The 20,611-nt window shown below is 41.7% G+C and overlaps 1 protein-coding gene across 2 annotated transcripts in view; it reads left to right on the plus strand.

Moving 5' to 3' along the window:
* Positions 1 to 20,611, plus strand: part of SHANK2 (SH3 and multiple ankyrin repeat domains 2) — a 407,070-nt gene that overhangs the window by 169,403 nt on the left and 217,056 nt on the right. The window contains exons 1-3 of one of the 2 annotated variants that reach the window (XM_054200513.1): positions 8,029 to 8,065; positions 11,541 to 11,850; positions 16,413 to 16,582. In XM_054200513.1, coding sequence (XP_054056488.1) covers positions 8,029 to 8,065; positions 11,541 to 11,850; positions 16,413 to 16,582 — 517 coding nt within the window. Of the gene's footprint in view, positions 1 to 8,028; positions 8,066 to 11,540; positions 11,851 to 16,412; positions 16,583 to 20,611 lie in introns of those variants that run through there. The other variant, XM_054200512.1, reaches the window with a different exon arrangement.

The following is a 20,611-nucleotide window of genomic DNA, read 5'->3' on the forward strand; positions in this document are numbered from 1 at the left end:
TATCCTTAGAGAACTGGTGATGGAAGCAATGAAAGGGAACTGTAGCCATGAGAAGAAGGGAAAATGAGGTGGAAAAATAGCAGTCAAGGACACCAAGATTTAAGAGTTGAAGATGAGGGAGGAGCTGGAGCTGGAGCTAGAAGAAGATATTGTGTATTTGTTTCCTTGCTGTTTTGCTACAATTCCTGCCTTGGGCTAACTCACGGTCGTGCATGAACTTTAATGTCATGGCTTGGTTTCTTCTGTCATTTGCCCTGCAGTAAATCAGGAGCAACCGTATGTTTGAGAAACATGTGAGCCGAGGCTGGGCTCTAAAGCTGGTGTTGACACAGGTGTACTCCTCCATCCTCACGCACCTTGTCTTATCAACTAGACTTCTGCACAGGTACCGTAAAAGGTTATCAGAGCGGAGTGGATGCATTTCATATCTGATGTGCTGGGGGAACGGTGCCGAAAGATAAGAAGCCTGGAGAATTGGATCTGTCTGACTGATAACCTAAAATAGTATAAATAAATTTACCCACCACCCACCACCCTCCCAGTAATTACAGTTGTCTATAGAAATTGTACTAGCATAACACACATGGCTGTGGCCCACCATTTGACCACTTCGGCTACTTATATAATTTTTTAACTTATACGAGAGACCAATCTTCTTTCTCCCCCCCCCGCCATTGAGAGCAATATACACTTTTCAGTTATGAAAATGGTGTTATTCTAAATAAAACTGACATGATCCACCAACACTTTTGGAAGCACAGATGCTTTGTCCCACTATTTACTAAAGAGGTTCACACTTAGATTAAAGCAGTGAAATCAAATCACTGAATAAAGCCTGGAACAACATAATGATTTAAGGAATTCGTTGAGAGCTTTTGGTAGGAGGAAAGTTACACAAAGGCAAAATTAGATTGTTTTCTGTACAACACCAGAACACAGAAGCAGCATGCGATCCAATATTGGTACATTTGTTTTTCTAAGCATCTTGTGTGGTTTCATTTGTCTTTGTTCTCCTCTGCAACATCAGACTGCAACCCACAAATTTGTCTGCTGCATCCAAGGCTCATCAGCGTCAGACGTTAAAAGAAGAGTCAGGCATGTTTGTTTGCAGGAGCTACCAGCCATCAAATTTCTCCTCTCTCTGAATGACACTGCTTTTTTATTTTATTTCTTTTTTCATGATAAACTATGTGGGTTGGGATACACACAGCCCCCTAATGTTAAATGATATTTTTCCTGGCTCAATGTATACATAATGCAAAGAACTAAATTAATTTGTTGTGTAATTCAGTGCTTCTGAGTGGTGCTGCATCAGGACTAGACTTCCCGGTGTATTATTAGTGGAGAAAATTGCACCATCCTTTCACCGGCTTGTTTAAAGAGCATAAGAATTTGTAGTGGGATGTAATTATATTTGATTTGTATTTTCTATCTTATTGTTGGAGGTAAAGGAATGCAGCTTCAGGAGTTCACACTTGAATGCTCTCAGTTCAAGCTGGTAGCCTGGGCTAAATAGATCTTTCTGTCCAGGTACCGCACAAATTGTTAATCCCTTGCCTCAACGGCACTTCTAAGTGCCTGGTTACTGACAGTCCGCTGCTGTATGAAGGTGAGCAATTCTGGAGGAGTTCTAATCGCTGATGAAAACCGACCTTGAAATCAGCCCAGCCCATATTTAAAGAAATGCCATCAAAAAGTAATCAAATCAATTAAAACAACTTTCATATTTTATCTACCGCAAATCACCCATTGCCCTGTTTGAAAGGATTCCCAATAACTGTCACAGTAGGACAAGGGGCAATGGTTTAAACTAGAGCAGGGCAGGTTTAGATTAGACATTTGGAAGAAGTTCTTTACACTGAGGGTGGTGAGACACTGGCCCAGGTTGCCCAGAGAGGTGGTGGAGACCCCATCCCTGGAGACCTTCAAGGCCAGGCTGGATGAGGCTCTGAGCAACCTGGTCTAGTTGGAGATGTCCCTGCTCACTGCAGGGGGGTTGGACTAGATGATCTTTAAGGTCCCTTCCAACCCAACACGTTCTATGATTCTATGAACTGTTTACTTTTTAAAACATTTTCATTTTCTTTGGCCATATTACAGTGGGAAGGTCTTCACAAACAGCGGAGAAAACGATTTGTTATCTGGGTGCATGAATGTGTAGAAGAGAGATACAAATATTTGTTGTAGTTTGTATTATTCAGAGTACGGTTGGATGTTACTTTCGCCCCAAATGTGCATAATAGAAATGAGGGCCTGTGGGTGCTCCGGGACTATAAACCCCTGAGAACCCCTGGTCAGAGCTGGCCTTGCCCTTCCCTGGCCCTGGGGGAGGGAGAGTGCTCTGCAGAAACAGAACTACATAAAACACAGGTTTTTATTTGGATAAGTTGCTTTCTCTTTCAAGCAGTGTACCTGTTAGAATGAAAGTCAGCCGTACATATTTTATTCAAATTGGCTGCTTTCTTCGACGTTGCTGATAGATTTCAATCATGTTTTAAAATTCTCCTCCAGCTATTGTAGCTTTCTGTCATCGCATTTGCTTTTCCCTCTCTTCGAGCTGCTACTTGCCAGACATTTCCCTCATTATTGGCCATTGTTTCCTCCCCACTTCCCAGCCTTTCACACGGAATCGGAGGGTTTCATTTCCCCACCTTTTAACCTTCCATTGTTCCGCTTCTCTCCGCGCCCCGACCCAGATTCCTCACACAATCGCAGGCTACAAAGCAGCCTCTCCTCCTTGGGGACAGAGGTTTTATTTCGCTTCCCAGGTAAATTCTGGTCTGTGTATCCGTATCACTGCACTCAGAGCTTCAGATGTTTTGCGGGTGTTGCCACATTGAGCCTGGTAATTTATTTTTCTTTTAAAAAGGGAAGCCCCATGATATTCAAGCTCTTTTGAATCATAATTTCTAACCCTATTATCTTCTAACCTCTCAAAGAGATTGCAGACATTTGTTCTGACACGTAACAAGTTCTAAGCAATGCTTAGCAATTTTAAAATGTAATCTAAATAGAAGACTCTCTGTATCTTCTTGATGTTGTGTAAGCATCTCAAAGTAAAGTCTTAAGGTGAAAACGTGTCCCCTTCTGCAGAAGCATGCAGCTCTTTGGATGTTATTCTTGCAGTACTGCTGTCGTATTAGTAAAGGCTTATTTATAGTCATGTGAGCATGGTAAGAAAGAGGGATTGTTTTGCATTTTCCATGATTTTAAGCTCATTTATGTGTGGCAACTCTACATTCATCAGCTCTTAAATTCTTTTGAAATGTACCCACAAAGACATACACCTTGCGTGCTTAGTTATTAAAATACTTCTAATAACAGGAATTGAGTAAAGTGTTTTCTGCCAAATGGGAGAGCCCAGGAGTGGCCAGATCCCTCCGCAACATAAAGAATTGCCTCTAATTAAGCCTTCCAGCTCCTCGCTGTTGTTTTTTAAGCAAGTTCTGGGAACGCGCTAGGTTCCTCCTGAGAGCAGAGTGAGACTGGCCGTTGTCAAAGCGAGCAAAGCTTGGGGACGGTGGCAGAGAGGCCGGGTGACGGAAGGCACGTCTGGCACGTGGCTGTGGAGCTTGCCCGGCTATCTCTTGTTTTTCTTTCTCCTTCTAATTGACAACTCCTGCCATCTGTTCCTGAGCTGTCCTTTCCTACGCACAGTCTCCTGCCCCCGTTCTACCCTTCACACTTGTGGCTTGAAGGCCACGAAAGGAGCTGACTGATACCAGTAGCAGCTGGGTGGGCAGGAGATGCTGACAGAGAGACGCTAAGGCCGGGTCAGCTGAGGCTGGGCTCTTCGAGCATCATTTGAGTGGGCTCAGATGCTTCTCTCTCAGCGCTGCTTTAACTGCAGTTACCTGAGCAAACTCCCCAGATTTTTTTTTTTTCAGAAAAATAAAAAAAACCCCAACCACCACTTTGCTTTATAAAATGGGTTTATTTGTTCCCCTGAGGTGGCTTCCTTCTGAATCTGTCGCCACTGCCTGTGTTCCTGACCACCTCGTGGCTTTGTGAAATAAGTAAGTAATCTAGAAGCTCCGTACCAACCTAAGAGTTGGGGTTTTGATTTTCTTTCAGGAGTCGTCTTCTACTTTACAGTCTATATTTGAATCTGTCTTTTCTTGTCTAACTCTCCATTTGGTGGCTTAGCATACGGGAAGCCTATTTTATAGTGGAGAGAAATGCATTTATGTATTTTTATATATATACACATTATACAAGAACTGAATTTTTAACAAAAACCTAGATGCGTATACAAGTTAAAGGGATTTTTCTGGCGAGAACTCCAAAATAGACAAAATCAAAAAAGCATAAAGCCTGGCAATTATAACTGTGTTCTACCATTATGTGAGAAGGTGGGAAGATTAAGCAAGAGCATAGATTTGGTCAAACAGGTAATTTTTTTCTTTTCTAATGGTTTTTGAGTGCCTAAAAACAGATCCTAAAGAGTATGTAACTCACTGATTTGCACAGATTTCTAATGGGATCTATGGACTGGAATATCTACAAAAATTTGGGAACCTGATGTTACAAATGTACAAAAACTGCTAACCAAATTTAATTTAAAAGCCCGTGATTTGATTTCTGTTTGAGGTGGCCTTTTCTTCTCAGAGACATGCCCATGCAGAGCTCACAGACGTTTTCCTGAGCACCTACAGAAGAAGTAGGGAAATCTGGGCTTACCTGTATTTGGAAGGTTCTTCATGATTTTTCGGTTATGGATGCTGATGGCTTGTGGGTTATATTACTGTTGTGTGCTAGCAGAATTGAATTATTAGGTTTTTGTCCTGACCTAATAATACCAAGACTACCGTTGTCAGAAAACCTTTCAGGAAAAGGTGAAAGCTGCTGGAATATTTTCTTTTTTAACTTCTCAACACCACAGATTTTAGGACTTCAGTTAAAATAAACAAATTCTAATAAGCCATTAGTGAAAATTAGAAAAAATCCAAAGCTGCAGCTGCAAATAGTTCACTGACTTCCTTGATTGTCGTATTTTGCAACTGCACGCTAGTGTTTATTGCAGTGGGCTCTGCCATGTAGGAAGAAATTATGTTTCCCGTGTTGGGGAAAAGGCAGACAGTTAAATGGAATAAAATGATCACTCATCAGGTGATGCATCTGATGGGGTAGTTCAGACAGTTCCCACAATTTCCATGAAACTCAATAATTCCAAGTGACTTTAATATTTTTTATATTTTTATAACACTGATTAGAAACCTCTAGATGATGAAATGCTACGGCTCTGGCAAGAATCTAATAAAAATACCCCCTGGGATTGATTTTGATTGACTACAGTTGCCTGTCTGTTTTTATTTTACTCTATATGAACAGACATGAATGAGCACGATTGAGTTAACCCTTTCCTTGCTTTACCGCTGTGATTAGCTCCTTAGGCTATCATTACTTTGAAACACCGACACCCGCCTAAAGGAAAGGGCAGGATTCGACTCCCAGGTTTCTACACCAGCATCACCTTGTTAGTAAGACGCCCAGGACGTTCTGCTTAGAGAAACACGACCAACGCTGAGATCCCGTCCCTTTGGAGATAGTTAATGCTTATAGCCTGTACGTAATTTTTTCTGACTGGTGTTCTGGTTGTTAAAGCGCAGAACTGAGCGTAGGGAGGCAGTGATTTTCTTCCTTTCCTGTGGGTGCGACAGGTAATTCTCCTCTGGAAGTACGTGGGGATCAATCTACGCTCGGTATCGTCAAGCAAGTATATTGCCCTACACTGTGTAAAATGAAGATGCGCTCCCTAGGGAACCTGTGCCCGCAGACATCGCGGCAATGCCTGGAGCTAAGGAGATTTCAGGAACTACCACCATAAAACTCCCTTCCGTCGATCTCCCATTTGGCTGTTGAAACAGGAGCACCACCAGATGCTCAGGTTTATGTGCAGAGTTCACGAGCCCTCGCGTACAATTGGCGAAGTTTAGTTAGAAAGCACTATGGAAATGCAGAATATTATTAATAATTATAACTCCTTCATCATTTGCAGCTCCAAGTCTAATCGGGGGGATTGAATGAAGATATTAGAAAAAGTCACGCGCAGCAGCTTATAATTCAAATTAGTGGCACGGCTGTTCTGGCGTAGCTGTTCTTGCTCTGGAAACGATATTGATTCTTCTGGGGAGCTAATTAATGCACATATTTATAAGTTAGCAAATAACAGTTCAAAGTTATTCTTTAGAAAGATTTGCATCTTTTCAAAGTTAAGGAGAAAATTCTTCCGGTCAAATAAAGACGTTTAATGATGTACATTTGCTCTGGTAAGATCTCCACCTGCTAAGAATAGTTGCTTTTAAAAATAAATTGAGCCAAAGCATAAAATTATATTAATTAAGAGAAATATTCCTTTCTTAATAAATTAATAACTATGTAAACACTGGAATGTTAAATGAAGTTTAAACTATTAAATTTATTTATGCTTACTAATTCTTTTCAGTGCTACGTTAAATATGAGTTCATTATATATAACAGAGAGAAAATCCATTTAAGTCATTTATTTTCTGTCTTTCTTGAGGAAGCTGTCTCAGTGAGAAAAAGACCTAATTTTCAAAATAGATGCATTAGCTATCAGCAGAAACGTCTGAAATGGCATAAATATTTATTAACTGTTATATAGCTTATAGTATTTGAAGGCAATTTTTTAATGGAGGTTGCTCTTTTTCTTAAACAGGAAATTTCTTATTTTTGCAATCTTTATATCTTACGTTTAACTAGTTCTGCTTAAAATTTTTGTGATTTTTAGCACCTCCCCCCTCTTCCTATCTGCCCGTTTCAGTTATTTGCTCTTCCTCTGGGAGCGTGTTCGCACTGGCTGGCACGGCTATCTATAGAATTTTTTTTCAAAATTAGTACTTTAGAACCAGCAGTCATTTATTTTCTGGCGTCCGCACTGCATTTAGCGAAGTGGCTCGGTCAAATATTTGTATTTTTACCTTGTGCAAAAAGAAATGGTGTTTCATTTCAGTGCAGTGGAAAGGGGAGTGGAAAATAATTGTGCGTGTATCTCGGACTGGAATACAGGCTGTGTTCAGATACTCGCTTTAGGGGCACTTCTGTCGCCGTTCTTAACGGAGTCAGCGTGTGAGGCTTGGTGGGATCTGGACTTTTTTCCCAAATTGGAAAAATTGGAGCATTGTAGCAAGCAAGCAGATAAAGAGCAAGAGGCAAATAAAGAGCACAAAGCAAACAAAGAGTAAAAAGCAGCCAGATAGAAAAAGGCAAGTAAAGAGTAAAAAGCAGCCAGATAGATAGAAAAAGGCAAGTAAAGAGTAAAAAGCAGCCAGATAGATAGAAAAAGGCAAGTAAAGAGTAAAAAGCAGCCAGATAGATAGAAAAAGGCAAGTAAAGAGTAAAAAGCAGATGGATAGAAAAGAGCAGATAGCTAGCAAAAAGCAGATAGATAGCAAAAAGCCTCTGGAGTCAGCTGTGGAAGTTTAGAAGCTGCCGGCACTGCGCCAGCAGCTCTGGTCCCTGCGAGGTTCCCCCTCCCCAGCTGCCGGCCACCGCTGCGAAGCCCCTTTTCACGCCTCGCCGGCCCCTGCCATGGGGCAAATCTGGGCATTTTTGGTGGCGGTTGGAGCCGCGGCCGCCCGCGCCTCCCTCCGCCCGCACCAAGGCAGCGCTGGCGGAAGCGAGGGGCTCGTCTGTGAGGCTGTGGCGATGCTGTTCACATGACTAATGCTGTGAAAGATTGCAAGATTTTTTTTTTTCCTCCTCTTTTTTTTTTTTTTTTTTGAGCAGCTCCAGTCTATGCACAGTTGGCTCCCAGCTGACAGACAGAATGTGGGGTGGGCTTTGTCACCAGAACGCTGGGTACTGCATGCCCAGCGATGCTCGCAATTCCACAGTGCCCAGAAACCTGCTGCTTATGTCAGGGTGCAGGCAGCCCGAACACGTAGAAATTGGGGAGCTTTGGGTTTTTTTATTTTTTATTATTATTATTTTTATTTTTTTTTTAACCTCTTTCTTCCCAGCAAAGGTTATATAATGAGGGGATTGCTGCTAAAGTAAAAAGGGAAAATGAAGTCTTTGTTAAATGCCTTCACAAAGAAAGAAGGTAAGCAATGCAAGCAGAACACTTTCATGTTTCAGACCGGTGTTTTCTTGTGTACATTTAATATGGTGGGCTTAGTGACTCTATAATTAATCAATTCCTGCAATTTCTTTTTCAAAATTATCTTGTGTTAGGCAGTCCAAGTAGGCAACTGAATATTAAGGCTGGATGTGACTTTATTCCTTTTGGGTGTTTCTCTGAGGAGTCAAATAGTTATAAAAATGTTTTTGTTCCCTAAGAAATGCATTTGAAGCCATGTAAGGCATTTCCTAGGTGGATTTTTGTCAGTGAATGATGCTGAATTGCCCCTTCAGATGTATGAAATGCCAGGAATAGAATTCTGAGAGCTGGAGGAAGGATTAAACGGTGCTTCTAGGTGTGCTTTGAGGGATGATTGTTTTAAACTTCAGAGGCGTGAATTGAGTTCAGACATTTTCATGTCATTTTATATCAAGTGTTTTTCCCAAACAAGTTTTGCAACAGTTATACTTCCAGTTCTGAACGTGGTAAGATATTAGGGGAAAAAATAGTGTCCAACAGGGGCTGGAGCGTGGAAATTTGCATTTCATCATTTTGTGTTGTAGTTATTTTTTTTTTAATTGTGAAAATAATATAAATAATGCCTATAAGAAGCAGCTAAAAAAATATCCACCCACTTACAGTTTGCAGATTGCTGGGGAAAAGAAACAGTTGGGTGGAATATTAATCACTTTAGGCACGGAAATGCTTATTTTTAACTCTTTCTATAAAAGATTTGTGTTAGACACACGTCAATTGGTGTAATTAGTTGTCCCCCGTCCTGTTTATTTTCTGTAGTAAAAGCTAATTTTGCTGGTAGTTCTCTCCTTAAGAATAGCACGTTAATAGCAAAGTAAAAGCTAACTCCTAAGTGGTCACGTAAAATCCTTCTAAGGTCCGCAAGGGAAAAAGAATTCATTTAATCCGGTACCTGGAGAGGGTGTATACATGCAAAACATCCCCTGGTTTTCAGTAGGGACGAACGCGCCAGTTTTGTGCTTTCTAAAACCTGTCGCTGTAAAGGTGCCCGGCAATTCCGCGTCCGTCCCGGCGCCGTGCCCCAGCGCCGTGCCCCTCCTGCTCCCTCCCACTCCCGCTCAACGTACCCCCTGACCTCGCAAAAGTGATGGGGAAACATCCCCAAAATATTGGCAATACTTAGTTTTCTCAGCCCGTGGCTGGAAGGCTCGGCACTCTGCTTGGAGTCTTCCCTGTTTAAGTTCATGAAGAATTCAAACTGAAGGCTCGGATCCGATTTTTACTGAAGTCCAAGAGAAAGTTTGGTGACCCTCAGGGGACAGCAGCAGACCTGCAGCTCGCAAACCTCTGTGCAAAACATTCCCCATATTCAGCTCCGTGTGCTTTCCCCTTTGCTGAGACGATTACAGGAGCTGTTCTGCTTTACTCTACCTGGGAAAGCTCCCGAGCGTCAATGAAATAATTTTAAAGCCGTATTCCAAATGTCAAAAATAGAGGAATGGCAGGACTGTGTCATCTACATCGGTCTGGAGGATCTGTACGTGTCCAATTTGGAAATAAGTGCTGTGAGTTTTCTTTAAGTTAGTACTAGCCGGGGCTTTCACTGTGACATTTGAAGCACCTTCAGTGACATACTCTGCTGCTTTGGAACCTTAAAAAATATGAAATATGAAAAATGTGAAATATTCTGAAAATCAGACAGTTTCTGCCAGTTTCTAGCATAAATATTGGACTTCTGTGCTTTATCCCCTTTAACGACTTCAAAGATTACTTTCCTTATTTCAGCCTTGTTTCAAATGAAACATTATGGAAATGAATTTAAAGCGCTTTCTCTCTCTGCTCACGGTTCTCTTGTTTTCCTTCTTCTGATGTTGTTGAGCTGTTTACCAGAGAAAGTTTCAGCTCATTAGAAATACAAAGGATGTTATTTTAAAATATTCAGAGTCACAGTTAATCATCAACCTATTCTGGTGAAAATTACATAAACCATTCTTTTACTTGCAGTTCCATCTTTATTTTATGTTATAAATATGCTTTCAGTTTTGCTCAGAAACCTTAAATTTTGCTGTGTTTTCTTAATTAAAGGCTGGATTTCAAGGCAGGACAGATTGATTCCTATGTGTATTCATATTTATGTGAATTTATTTACTTGCACAGGATGACAGACATTCTTCTTCTGGGTTTTGTGTGTTTTTGAAGGGTATTGAATGCGTCGACATTTCTGGCACTTTATGAATGGCACTTACCGGCACTTTAGACACGTAGGAGAATATTTTGTGGGGCTTCTTTCCCAATTCAAATATGATTTTTTGCAAATTACAACAGCTCAATAAAGTCCTCAGAGTAATGCCTGGCTGCCTTTTGTTAGTTAGACTCCTGTGACTTTTCAGCTGTAAATATGTGCACTTTAGGTCAAATCCTGCGACCCCCTGAGTTTCGCTGAAATCCATTAATGAGAGGAGTTGCATGAATGGGGATGGAGGCAAACAGGAACTTGCAGGGTCAGATCCTTTATTTACCGTATAATATAGGTAAGAAATGCCATCGCATCTGGGTGCCTTTTATTAGGAAATTTGCCTTTTAAGTTGCACGTGGAACCAACCGACCCACTACAGCGAGAAAAGGAAAACGTAGCGTCTGCTTGTACAAATTCTCCTACGACTGCAGCACTCTACCAGTAACGCTGGTGAAAGGATGGGCCCTCTGGTTTGTGTTAGACTTTTATTGCCCTTGCATTTGTTTTCTGTTATGACTATTTCATTAACTAGTATATTGCAGCCCTTGGATACAGTCGCGTTCTCTTTGGGACACAGCACGTGACGGAGCGAGTGTATTACCCTCGGGTAGTATGTTCTATATACAATAGTAATAGATGCGGTAGGAGCGCCTAGATTAGAACGAGGGGAGTACCTAGGGATTACAGCAATGTAATAGAGTTCTGCCAGGAAGAAAATCTATGTCCTCAATTTTTAACCTGGAAGACGGGGATAAGGTGACTGTTAACACTACAGATTTCAGGTTGGGCCTGAACGTGCGATGGAACAAAATTCTCCATCTCCTATTGGCAATTCTCTGCCAATGGCAGAAGGAAGTTCGAAGTTCGTGCATTGAAAATTCTGCCCATCACCCTGTTCTGTGCCTTTCTGATGGAATACGACAACATAGCATGAATATGAACTTTTTGAGACTTTAGCTTGAAGTGTTTCCCATTTCCTAGACCATAGTTCAGACTGTTCAGCAGACTCATGCCGCGGTTGTTGCCTGTTTATTAAAGGCAGCAAACAGGCTAATGTTGCCCTGTTGTTTTCAGTTTTAATGATGTTTTAAAGATAACGAATCCGATTAGCTCTGCCGGCAAGGTAGAGTTTGTGTTTCTGCAGAAGAAACAATGCCATATGTTGCTAAATCTTTTTATGAGGTGGTAAACAGATATAAATGGTGAAATCATCTGAGATTACCCTGGATGTCTGTCTTTACACAGTGCCCTTTAGAGAGGCTCCCACCTATTCCAACAGAAGGCGGAGACCCCCAAGCACCTTGGCAGCACCTCGGATCTTGCTTCGTTCCAACAGCGACAACAATCTCAACATCAACAACCTCCCAGAGTGGTCAGCCTCCTCCTCTGCTTCTTCGCACCGCAGCCTTTCACCTCATCTACTTCAACAGATGCAGAATAATCCTAATGGAACTGTAAAAACTGTGGGGAGTTACACTCCGTCCTCCCGGAGCCGGTCGCCGTCCCTAAACAGGCTGGGAGAGGATGCCAAACGGCAGCAGCACAGGCACATCAGGTGAGTTTTTGACGAATTGCACAGCATGAGATGTCCCTAATGTCATCATGCCAGGCTGCCACGTTCTTTTATGTTAATTAGATGTCCGTTTTGCACTCTATATAATATATAGGTATTAAAATCCCAGCACAGTGGAACATGTCCAAGTGTGAATATTTTAATTGGAAGCTCCAGTCAAAGCCAGCTGTTTCCCGACAGAGCTCCAGCAGCCAGGCAGACTTTAAAGTTCAGCAAAGCTCAGCAGTGACTTGTCACTGAGTTTGCACCTCCGAATTAGGGTGCTAGTCCTCAAGATCTTTTAAAAGTTGAAATAATGATTGTATTTAACAGCAAAGTAAAATGTTTCTGAGATGCTTGGTCCCTTCATGAAACTCTTGGTCACGCCTGAAACCTGCGTTGGAACCGCTCATGGGTGATGAAGCAGAGACTGTTTAAGTTCTCCCTTCTGTAGATGTGTGCTGAACCAGAGAGTCAAACGGAGGGAATAAGTGGGGCTGTGTAGGAGGCTGGCCGAGAGCAAAGGGGGCTTCTTGAGATGGTGGTGGTAGATGTCATGGGCTTCTTTCGTGGTTATCCTTGCTGCAGGGTTTTGCATCCCCTATGACTTTGCTGCTCTGTCTTTCCTCTTGAATTACAAATGTGATTTAGCAGGCACTCTCTGCAAATATCCTGCAGCTATGTCCCACTGGAGAGCAAATCCTGGCTAATTAGAGTGATGTAGGTATTGTGAGTACTATAATAAAACAGAGGATTGTGTCTAACTTTTGATCACAAACGAGGCCTTCAGCTTTGTGAAGCCACTGCCCTGTGAATAGACAATTACGGCTTCACTTTGAGGAGGATTCGGGAGCTGCATCTGCCACGTGTGCGAGCGATGGAGCTGCACCAGGATGAGGGGTTGAAGCACAGGGCTGCGGGGAGGACGAGCTGAGTACTGATGGTGAGAAGAATAGAATGTGTTGGGTTGGAAGGGACCTCCAACCCCCCTGCAGTAGCAGGGACATCTTTAACTAGATGAGGTTGCTCAGAGCCTCATCCAGCCTGGCCTTGAATGTCTCCAGGGATGGGGCCTGCACCACCTCTCTGGGCAACCTGTTCCTTGAGAGAATTAGAGCTTAAATGTTTTGACCAAACATGGTCAAATTGACCATTCCACGGTCATTTAAAATATCAAGCTTTGTCCTGTTTCCTTGTATCAAAAGACATCCACTGCTCGGACTAGGAAAGGGCATGAGTGATGTTAAGAAATGGAGCTGTTGGTTTCTCCTTGTTGTTTGTGGGCGTAATGGATCTTTACTTGAGCTGTCAAGTCAGTAAGCCAAAACATCATGTAGTTGAAGCTGTCACCTGCTACCTTACACGTTCTTCTTCTCTCCTTGGCTGTAGGCACCCAAACTGACAAGCACTATTTGTGGTAGTAACAATACTGCTGGAGAGTGGAAATATGGGGCATTGTAAAAAAAAAAAAAAGTCTGAAATATAAGAATCGCTGGAAGGAACAGGACAGGAATTTCTTATGCTGGTGGTTTCATGCAGTAGGGCAACCTCATCTTACCTGGTTGTATGTTAAAATAATAGCAAAGACTCAGTTGGTTATAATTTGGGTGATGCTTCTTCACAGAGACCCGTATGAGATTAAAACCAGGTTGTCTGTGATGAGGCTGCGCTCCGGTGAGGAGGTGGCCGTAAGGAGTGCCCTCGTCTGCCACTGGGTATTGCTGCTGCCACCAGAGGGGGAGGCTTTGCCTTCGAGTCAATGATTGTTGCAGCTGGAAGGGATAAAAAGTGCCTTTTCATCAATATTCCTGGGACTTCCAAATTCTTGACATATAAAAATCCTTCGAGGTGGGGGGAACAATTAAAAACTCTTTTGAATATGCAAACATTTATTTGTTTTGGCTTTATTCAGCCGCTTTCCTCTTCCCTTTCTGAGAGCACGCCGGTTTGAAAATAGCACAAATGATAGTGGAAACCAATTTAATGCCTGAAGCGTTGTGGAAATAAAATTTTGGTCTTTCTCTTAGTGCATGAGTATCACGGCTACTTAAACTGCTACCCAGCTGCCGAGTTTCATATGTACCATCAAGATTTGTTTCAGAGATGTCCAGAGCGTGTACAAGTACTCAGAAGACAGCTGGAGGCTCTCTAAATTTAAAGACAACTGAAAGGATTTTAAATACAAATTTTTCCTGCCAACAATGCCTTTGCTTGCCCCAGGCCCCTTTTGCAGTCATGAATGGCACCTCACATGACACTTCCCTCACAGATTTTGTTTAACTGTGTGACCACCTACTTACTGTCAGCTGAATGTGGGAATTGTTGCTGTCTCTGCTTATTATTTGCAAATAATACATGCACCGCGAAGCTGTTGTGTTTCCCTTAGATGAAAAATTCATTGTTGACATAGCAGTAGATGGGGTTCTGGAGCAGAAGCAGCCCGAAGGCATAGGTTAATGGAGAAAGGTTAGAGTACGACAAAGGGTTAATGAGGTTTGTGGGGTTTGCGTTGTGGCGAGCGATCCTGGAAGGGGTTCCTGTGATCTGTATGGCTTGTGTGGCTCAGGTGTTTTATCTTCTCATGAGGCTGCTGCTTTTCACACCAAACTGGTTTTGGTGGAGGGTAGGAGGGCCAGGGGGACTGGCACCCTCCCTGTGACATTTGTCCCACGGTGATGAGCAGACGGAGGTGCCAGCACAGCCTCAGTCAGGGCTGAGCCATCAAGGATGGCCACCGCCTTCTGGGGGAGAGGGAACCATCTCCAAACGTCTTCTGAAATCTCCCCATCCTCCTCCTGCTCCTTCACGTCGCGGGACTTGCTGGGCTGGCAGCCCACGCTGGGGACAAGGCGGGAGAGGAAAGATCTTTGTTTAAGAAGTCATCTGTCCCGTGTTGCAGCCCTGGTTTCCATTAGCAGGCCTGTCTCAGAAGAAATGACGCGTTCAGTGCGAAGGTTCGATGTGCCATTTCCCCCTCCTCTTTCAGCAAGAGAGAAAATGAATGAATCTTCTGTGACAGGAGTTAAAGGAGATGCTGGGCCATAACATGGTGAACAGCTGCTTCCAGACTAGGCAGGAAATAGGGCTTGATACAAGTGGAAATCAGATGCGTAGCAACAGTTTATAGAGATGGATTTTTTTTATGGTGATGACTGTTTCTTCACTTATAAGGAAAAAGGAATGGAGCAAAACAGCTGAAACCCGAATGTCATCTTTTCCTGTCTTCCTTTAAACAACTGGGAGAACTGGCTGAGGTTCCTGATGCAAACTCCATCACAGACGTGCAACCAGAGCTCACTTTTAAACTCTTAAGCGTGGCTTATCTTTATTGGCACCTGTCCACAGTAATAGGAGAACAGAACGAGGTGAAAGGGGGATGCTGTCCCAAACGGTACAGAAGTTACTGCAAGAAAATGGAAGTGTTCCTGATATGCAAGATCCACTGTTTGATATTTTACCAGAGAACTTCTTTACCTATATTGAGAGCCTTATTGCCTCCTATTTTGGTAGGAGATTGGTTAAAAAAAGGGCGAAGAAACAGAAAACTCCAGTCCCCATATTTCATTTTGCTTGTAGCAGTTTGAGGTCTTTTCTTTCTCCTTAAAGAAGTAAGCAGAGTGTTGCAATGCTAGACCACCGTAAGTCATTCTTCTTCCTTTGGTACTCTATCTTTTTCCTATAGATCTTTATGAATATTCATTTTTCTCATTAATATTTTTCTGTTTCTAGACTTTCTGTGGTTTTTTTTTTTTCCAAAGTTGAATACTAGTGTATTCCAAGTTTCTTAAAATACCTCCTATAGATTTTCCACCATCTTTAATATTTGCCTCTTTCTCACCTGATCTTTTTGGCAGTTCACTCAGTAATGATCTTGTGCATCATTTGGTGGCTTTCGATAATTTCTTCTGTATACGCCATAAGTAGATTGTGCGTTCTTTGGTGACGTGTGACTTACTGGGGCGTACCACGCTGAAGTCACTGGGAGAGCTACTGATCGCCATCAATAAGAAATGATCTTTCGGAGAATTTGTTATCCATAAGAACCATGCTTTCTGCAGATCTAAAATTTAGCTCTAGGCCTTGGAGTGACGAAGTAACTTGATTATTCAGTCCATTCAGTTAATAATTCAGTTGTCTTGATTGTTCATTTAACGTTGCAATATTACAAAGATATTCATTCCCAACAATAACGGTAAACACTGACATTGTAAAGTCCTTCTTCCAAATTGTGATGCTTATAATGTATGATTTGCATCTAAATTTTAAACTTCATCAGGGTCTGTGAATGTGCAAGTTTAATTTGCAGAAAAACTAAAAACCTTAGTGTTAATATGTTTTCTTTCCTAGGTCATCATGGTCAGATGAATATTGATCATGTTTCGTATTGAAAGATTTCAACCATTAAAAGTATGCGTTTAGGATGAACTACGTGTATTTTTTCTGAAGGGTTAGATGCCTTGCTGGAAGACAGTTATGTTATTCAATGCTTAATTTAAGGTGATGGTAAATGATTAACTCCGCCCATTTTAAATAACCAGTTAATGGTTTTTAATTTCAATTTCCAGTGCCGTTTACAATCCTAGTGCCAACAAGGATACTCTGTCTGCCTTGGATTATCAGGGTCCAAAACGCAAGCTTTACAGTGCTGTACCTGGAAGACTTTTTATCGTCGTAAAGCCATATCAACCTCAAGGAGAAGGGGAAATACATCTGCACAAAGGAGACAGAGTCAAAGGTGAGTACGTGATTAATTTTGAATAAAAATTTTCTTCTGCCAGGTGGAAACTTTACTTTAAAATTCTCTTCTGTTTTAGGGGAAAATAAATCTGTTCAGTAGAAGTGCTTTTATGGATTGATTTCTTTACTGGGTATTTACCTGGTTCTATTTTGTAACCAATGCATATTCAGCTACCACTTTAACTGTTCAGTGACTTCAAAGTACTACGACTGTTCAGAAGTATGTGCAGTAACAGCAGCGTTGTCTTTCACACAGAGCACGTAATTTGCTTCTGTAGTCATTACAGAAAGACAACTCCAGGGCTTTAAAAGGTTGTAAACATGTCAGCTATCTAAGCGGCTCAGGAAGGAAAGAGGGAGAAGGTCAAGTCTGTTTCAAGCCCCTTCCTCGAGGAACAATTTGTTGGTTAAGTAGAAAAAGTCCTCTTGTGAGACTTAGGATAAGTAGGTAGGTAGAACCTGCTGGAAGTATTTTGGGGAGGAAGTGTGGCGGTGCATGTATAATTTCCATCCGCTGAGGCACTTTCCAACTAAGACTATGTTAAAATCAAGGCCAAACTTTGTGTTATAGTTTTGAAGGCCGTAAGTACATCCAGGTACGGCTGAGAAAGTGGGAAATGTGGTTTACAGGATGGACCTTCCTAAGGGTGCAGCGTTACGCAGTTTCGGTTTTGCACATTCAGGTAAAACTGGTCATGGAATAAAAAGACTTTCTGCTCAATCCGTACAAACCAAATACCGGTTATGGAAATCAAATAAAAGAGAATAGATTCGGTGTCTTTATTAAAAGTGTTAAGCAGCTGAAAATTTCCCTGCAACTGAAACTACTTCCCTTACAAAGGAAAACTTCAAATACCTCCTCCCTTGAGCCTGCAAACAGGAGTTGGAAAAAAATGGGGAGCCACTAGAAGGTATCTTTGGTTTTGGATGTAGCTGATTCTGAAGTGTTTGTAGCTTTAATAATTTTTGTTAAGCCTTCAGAGGGTGTAGAACCGAAATCTGAAGAACGCTGCACTTAAAACATATGCAAGATTCATTTTAAATGCAAGGGTGAAGGTTAAACTCAGGAGAGCTGCTGATGTCTGTAGGGCTGAAAAGATAATTTTGCAGCCTGGAAGATTGTGCCCTGATCAGGTAGGAAGCAATGACTGTGATCTAAAGAAAATAGCGTACAAGAACTTTTGGAAAAGCCCATATGAAGACTTCATAAAACATTACAAAAGTTTGCAGTTAATGGAAGTTGTCTAGGCTAGAGTAAAATTAATAGAAGGCCAGCTAAGCTCTGAGGTTGTAGAATTTCTTTGGAATGCCAGATATCGGATAAAATTCAAGTCATGAAAAGCAGAAGTCATCTTCAAATTCAAACAAAATTGAGAGAGCTTTGCATGGTTTGGGAACCAGCTTTGCAAGCGCCCAGTACATGAGAAGAAATGGAAGAGAAGTAATGCAGAATACCACTGCGTGAAAGCCTTCCAGTGTCAGAGGAGTGGGTACAATCTAGAGAGGTAAAGCTGCATTACGAGTAACTATCATGCAAAAATGTAAAGCAAATTAAAAGCAAATACCATCTTTTCATACCTTTACTAAATACTGCTTCCTGGGTTAAAACACGGAGGCCTGGGATCTTCTGTGTGGAGTATAGACTTCTCACTGGAAGGGTGGAGGAAAAAAAACAGTTGAGAAAGATGCTTGTTGGTCAATTACAAGAAAATGAAAAAAATGTCACTTTTATAGTGGGAGAAAAAAAAAGATTAAAAAAAGCAAGACTTAAGCACACCCCAGAACTCTTTGCGTATTAATCTCAGAAAGTTTAACACCACCAGGAAGAATTCCCGATACCTATAAAAGATGAAATTTTGGGCCTCATGAGTGGTACTAAATAACTTTCTACAGCAAGTGTGTTTACAGAGATCTAGGAGGTGCCAATAGGTAAAGAATGAGTACGGTTGGGTGCCATCATCTGTTCTTTGGGGAACGTTGTATCCCTACACAATTGTGTTCAAATGACTTATTGGATTTAAAGATGTAGTGATATTTTTATTTATTTAGAGGATATAAGATCAAAGTAGATTCTTGTCACCAGAAGAAAACAATAGAGACTCCGGGTAGTTCTGGAGAAAGACCAGACAGCAAATGTGTGTGTTCCCAGGCAAAAGAGGAAGCAGTACAACAGGTTGCTTGGGACGCTGAATTTTGTAGGGCATTCGTTATTTGGCTGCTCGTTTACATTAGAGTTTGAGACTATTCTATACAAAAATATCCCAAGAAGGAGAGATTTGAATTTCAATGAAGAGTTTAATATTTTAAAAAAATTAGTTCAGGAGCCCTTGGTTGTAAGTTATTATGGCAGTAACTGGAAAACAACGCAAGAAGAAATTTGTCCACTTTTCAGATCTTCTTGCAATAGTAGTATCTAAATTTGAGACCAAGGATTTTTGTGGGGGACACTAACCAATGAACGTCAAAATGCTGAAATAGAAAATAAGACTGTGTCTAGTCTGTGAGTTTTGTGTCTATATTTATGGCAAAAATGTATGTTTACTGAAACTGACTAAGATTCATTATTACTGTTAGAAAAAGGGGGACATACCCATCCAACATCAAACCATCCCTGCAGGGATTATTTTTTCAGCTTCAAGTAGATGACTTGCACATTGAATTAAAATCTGGCAGAGGTGTGGCAATTCCAGGCACGCTTGTTTTAGAGTATTTTATAGAACTTTGATGCGGTAAAGTCTAGGGAGATGTTCATCCATGTTGGTCTGCTTGTAGAGGAAGTTTGCAAAAAGAAGTGGTGTACGTAGGGACTGTCAGTGGTACTACTTAGGAGGAGCTCGTGTGGAGTGTAATTTCAGGCTGTTTGCACGGCAAAGCTGGAACGTTGCTAATCAAAGGAAAAACTTCCAGGATGAGATCAAGTCCTATTTCATGTTGCCATGTCAATGGTTCCTCACTTGTCACAAAAAATATGTCAGAATGAATAACCCAAGGTCATGTAGAGAACGAAGAGTCCAGGTAAAAAGACGGCGGTGCTTTAGAAAGGTCTCAGCTGCGTAACAGTGTTGAGGAAGCCATTCAAATTTAGCGTATGGACAAAATTCCAGTCCCTGTTCCAGTCAAAATGTAATTATTTATAGAGAATAAAAAAAATTTCTCCAACTTGAAAGATTGATAGGCTCCCTCTCCATCGTCCCAGCGCACAGGCAGCAGAGCTCTTACAGTCCTCGGTACTTCCTGCGTGTTGCGCGAGTGCCAGAACCACTGGCTATACGGAGGTCCTGAGTTTTTTCTCTTTCTGAGCAGAAATTCCACTTGGTACTGGATATATTTTCTGTCTTGGAGACTTGCATAGCGAGACCATGACCCAGTCAGCACTGAGGTTTTGATTTTCTGGGGGTACACGTGCCTTTTTGGGGCTTAGTGACTCACTGTGTGCAGTGCTTGGAGGAAATGAAACAACGTTAATTCCCTAAGGAATTCAATTTGTCCTCACTTTGGAAACACCTTAGCCTCACATTTAAAAAATAAAGCAGCTTTGCCTTAGCCCCTCTCCTCTGCCAGCTTGGTAGCTGCATTGTTCTGTATAAAACATGGATGCTGACGTACTGGCTTCTTGGATTCTTTCGGGGGATCCAGACGCGTATCGGCATTTGCTGTGGGATTCTGACCCGTGTTCAGTCGGAGCCTGGGGAGATGCTCATCACATGTACATCCCATGAGACTAATCACAGTGAAGATGTAGCAAGGCATTTATTACAGGGATAAAAACCCAGAACAGCATATTAGAGAAAGGGATTAGTTGGGAAATGTTTTTATGGATTTTCTTTTTTAACGTGGTAGAATTAGAAGGGTCACGGAGAGGGGTGGATTCCTAAATTCTTGATGAAAAGTGCTTTCATCAGATGAAGACAAGGCAGGGTTTTTTTCTTTCTTCCTAAACCCACCAGAAGTACATGAGTGACAATAGTTCACAGTACTTGATACAGGGAAACTGCTCAGAGAAAGCTGTGAATGGGCAAGGTCCAAA

This window comes from Rissa tridactyla, chromosome 4 (assembly GCF_028500815.1).
Source record: "Rissa tridactyla isolate bRisTri1 chromosome 4, bRisTri1.patW.cur.20221130, whole genome shotgun sequence".
NCBI lineage: Eukaryota > Metazoa > Chordata > Aves > Charadriiformes > Laridae > Rissa > Rissa tridactyla.